This window comes from Ascochyta rabiei, chromosome 7, assembly GCF_004011695.2.
Source record: "Ascochyta rabiei chromosome 7, complete sequence".
In the NCBI taxonomy this organism is placed as follows: Eukaryota; Fungi; Ascomycota; class Dothideomycetes; order Pleosporales; family Didymellaceae; genus Ascochyta; species Ascochyta rabiei.
Genome location: NC_082411.1, coordinates 208,693 through 212,592, shown reverse-complemented (window position 1 = coordinate 212,592; position 3,900 = coordinate 208,693). Strand labels below are relative to the sequence as shown.

Below are 3,900 nucleotides of genomic sequence, written 5' to 3'. Positions count from 1 at the left end.
GCTGCCAATATCGTAGTATACACCATCAGGACGACGTCGCAGGAGCGGGGTGGTGTCCTGTTGGAGCCCTACAAGGACTGTCTCGGGCAGGTCGTCAAACGGGTTATCACTATACTGGGAGCTAGGGGCAGCAGCTGGAGCAGCAGCAGCCGGGTTATTAGGAGTATTACTGGCACTGCCCTCACGGCGTGAGGCCTGTTCAGGGGCGCTAGCACTGGGCGCTGGCTGGGAGGCAGTTAGGCGGTCCCTCTGGGGGCTTGATGGACGTGGAGGTGTAGAGAGACGGCGTCGCCGGCGGCCTGCACGGGACGTCTACTGACTGTAAGCGTAATCAGAGAGAGGGGGAGGTAGTAGTTACGGCACTGCAGTTGCTACATGGCTGGTAGACGCCCCCTATCCGGTTGCGGCGGAAGTTAGCAGATGGGAGATAGGTCCTACAGCTGCTGCAAAATACTTGGGATGATGGCTGGCTGACGGCTAGGGAAAAGACTGGGGGGGGGGGGGCTAGAACACGCCGTGGACGGGCCATACGAACCTGTAGCGAGCCTGTACAGGACCTGTAAAGCTTTTTACAGGAGTTTACAGGAGCAGATTACCGGAACAATATAGGGCCGCTACGGGCGGTGTAGGACGTCAGTATAGCTGAGAGTTGACGCTAGAGGGTGCACGGCTAGAAAACGACAACTTTACACGTCTGCTGCGCCCGCTACAGGGCTGATTAATTTGTCTCAAGCAGATAGGCAGGTAGCGGCGAGTTTTATCAGCTATCTGGCACTTATTTCAGGGCTTACAGGGGCTTTGTTGGGGAGATCACTTTAACCTGTTTATATATAAGATGGAGTGGAACTTGCTCGGCGCTGGCAACGGCGGGTTTGCATACCTGGCTGCTGCCGTGCCTAGCGCTTGAATGGGACAGTGCTGGATGTTTATGACGGACTGTGATGATGTGGAGCTTGGCTAGACGGCGACGAGACTCTGAGCAGTGGGCTTGAGATGTGTTGCGGATGGATCTTGTAGGATGGCCAAGTATTGGTAGACTCCCACGTATGGGAGGGATGACGGACAAGAAACCTTAAAAGGCGTTGCAAGGTTCAGGCCTCGTGGAGTGTTCAGGTCTTGTGAGTAGTCATACGTCTTGATGTAGGTGTGTATTGTTCATAGGAGAATTATAGATAAGGTTGCTGGTTTGCAACCGACTATGGAATTCGAACCGCGTTGATCCCTTTTCGACTCACCAACGCCCTAACTCCGATTCCTGGTATATGCTGAATAACGTCCAAGCAACGCGTTTCCAGTGCTGAGCAACAATCTGCCCCTACCAGCACTCCCACTTCTGCCCTCCCATAGCCACCAGGCGGTTGAATAGCTCATCTCTGAGTGGCATAGCTGTGAGCTTGATTGCGTTGCCCCTGCGGTCAACAATCTCCAGCCCGTCAGCAACTTCACGGTTCATGGCCCATCCAACGACCAGCTTTGCTTTCCATCCATATCCGCCAACCTTCTTGAGCTCCATGATATCACCAACGGGAATGGACCAAGAGGGATGCAAGTCCTCACGATCCCTGGTGCCGATATTCTCAATTGTGGAATCCGTGGAGAAAGCTATGCTAGGAATTGTAGCAACAGTGGTGATATACAGATGACCTTTCTTGCCTTTGTCGCGAGCCTTGAATTCGATAGGTCCGTCGATGTTGTTGGCATCTTTGGGCTGAACAGCACCGAGGCGGTTTCTCGCATGCTGAGAGCCCGCAGCGGCTTTGACTTTATCGGCGGTAATAGAAGTCTCGACGCCGCCTTTGACGGTGCCGCGGAAAAAGCCGAGGATCTTGTTTCCTTTTTTACCGTGGTTGGAGCCTTTGGCTTTGTTGATGTCTTCACCACCAGTTTCGTGCTTTACGGTCGGGTCATGGGCCATAGCATCGTTTAATTCTTCCTGGGTAGCATTGAGTGGCCAATCTGCACCTGCGGCGCGGAGATCTTTGTCGCTGACGTCGACTGGCTTTTCTGGTGGAGGCGCATCGATGCGAGGAGGCGGTGGTAGAGGCGCTTTGTTGGCCTCGCCGATACGAAGAAGTGTGACTGTGAGCTGAGCGTTGGTAGGAACGCCCTTGAGTAAAGTGTTGCGGAGCTCCAGAAGCTTCTGCCAGTTAGGGTATTTACGGTTCAACAGCTCAAGACCACGGGAAATGACTGGGTCGCCGAAGAAACCGAAGCCAACGCCGAATGTCACGCCCTTCATAAACATGTATGAAGTGACAAACAAGGAGACAAGGGCAAGAGGAGCGACGACCGCCGCTAGGCGCATTCGATACTTGCTCTTGGGAAATGGAGCCGTTGGCTCGAGGGCGTTTCCAAAGCGCTCCCAGGTGTCAGTGACATCCGCCAAACCATGCATGATGGGCCGCATCTTGGTCCACATGGCGGTCTCCATAGGCACTCTGGTCTTGTCGTGCTTTGCCGAAGCTTTTCCACCAGATGCCACCTGCTGTGCATCCGCAGCACCAACGGCGAGCGAGGTCGGGTCGGGGACGCTGTTTCCTTGAGTCCGGTCGTCCACAGGTTCACCTTGAGGGTGTTTGCCCGTAGCACTAGACAGCGCGACCGAAGCGATGCCATTGACAAAGTTGGATGCTTCTTGCTCAACTGCCTCACCCTTGTGGTTTTCTGGTGCCCCTGTTGCACTGTCTTTGCTGCCCAGAACACCGGATTTTGGCTTTTGCACGCCTCCCTTGGAGCTGACGAGGGCAATCGGTGCTGGTGGGAATAAGAGATCGCGGGAAGGTGGGTAGACAACAAGTGTGACTAGTGTGATGGAGATCAGTGGCATGATCAGGTCGAGCAGCCAGGCTACAAAGTATGCTGAGGCGAAGTAAGAGGTGCGATTGAATTCGCGCCATGAGCGTAGGCGAACGATGTGCTTTCCGAACGCCATCATACCGATGCCCTGTCGTGGGGTAAGCAGTTGCTTCAGCATTGCAATGTCGAGCGCTTACTATTGTCATGTACAAACGTTCAAGATTTGCACGAAGCTTGTCTGGAGAAAACTCCTCTTCGTCTGCAATGTTCATGTCCAATCCTCCAGGCGGTGCGGTTGGGATCTCCTTTACATGGTACATTTGCTACATTCAAGTCAGCTGGAGACTCGAGTTTGAATCCAGGGACGTATCTCACCTTGTTAAAACGGCGGACCAGCAGCCAGACTTCCTCGTTGGAGAGACCTCCAACCAGAGGGCTGTCGACATGTTCCTTGGGCTCATTCCATCCTAGGTCCAGCACTTCTTGCCCATGCGCAACTTGAGCTCTCCCTGTCCCATGGTCCGGGTTGTTCCCTCTTGCTGCCTCGAGGGCGAGTGAGTGGCTCTCCGTAGGCGCATCTACAATTGTCGTGGCCTTTCCTTCATAGACGGTGGGATCCGTCTCTGGGTGAGGGAGCAGGTCCTTGAGGACCAGTCCTTCGACCATGATGTGTGAGGTCGCGAATAGGACTGTGAGACGAAGTTTAAGGAAGGGGCGGGAGAGATTCAGCCTATACCTTGGGCATGGTTGATTTGCTGATATACAAGATGGAGGGACTCGTGCCAGGGTGTGCTGAGTGCTTTCCTGTCGAGGTTGCGTCATTGCTGCCGCGCTAATGATGCGGCGGCGGGACAGATGACAGATCAGTGGACAGCCACAGCATCACTGGAGAGGATCTGCTGCCGCTTTCGGTTCAAACCTTCACGGCAGCCGTTTCTGACATTCGAAAGCGTGCACTGAGCGCTGCTAAAGACTGCATCTCCAACGGTGACATGTAGATCTCTTGGTGTCTTGGGCTACCCAGAGCCTCCGAAGATGGGCGTCGTGAGGCGTAGCATACCTATGTCCGGGATGGCATTCTCGCTTACCCATCTTCTCCAGGTC

At 54.4% G+C, this 3,900-nt stretch overlaps 1 protein-coding gene across 1 annotated transcript, besides 5 other annotated features; it reads right to left on the bottom strand.

Annotated features, from left to right (window-relative positions):
- Window positions 1–17: part of a mobile genetic element that runs on past the window's edge.
- Window positions 1–32: part of a mobile genetic element that runs on past the window's edge.
- Window positions 1–35: part of a mobile genetic element that runs on past the window's edge.
- Window positions 1–836: part of a mobile genetic element that runs on past the window's edge.
- Window positions 128–150: a tandem repeat.
- A 479-nt stretch (window positions 837–1,315) lies between the features above and the next one.
- Window positions 1,316–3,618, bottom strand: EKO05_0004643 (uncharacterized protein; the record flags this gene model as incomplete). Its single annotated transcript, XM_038939482.2, has 3 exons — window positions 1,316–2,944; window positions 2,994–3,119; window positions 3,172–3,618. 3 exons carry the CDS (start codon window positions 3,616–3,618, stop codon window positions 1,316–1,318), a joined length of 2,202 nt encoding a protein of 733 aa, XP_038799203.2.
- Window positions 3,619–3,900: the final 282 nt, after the last annotated feature.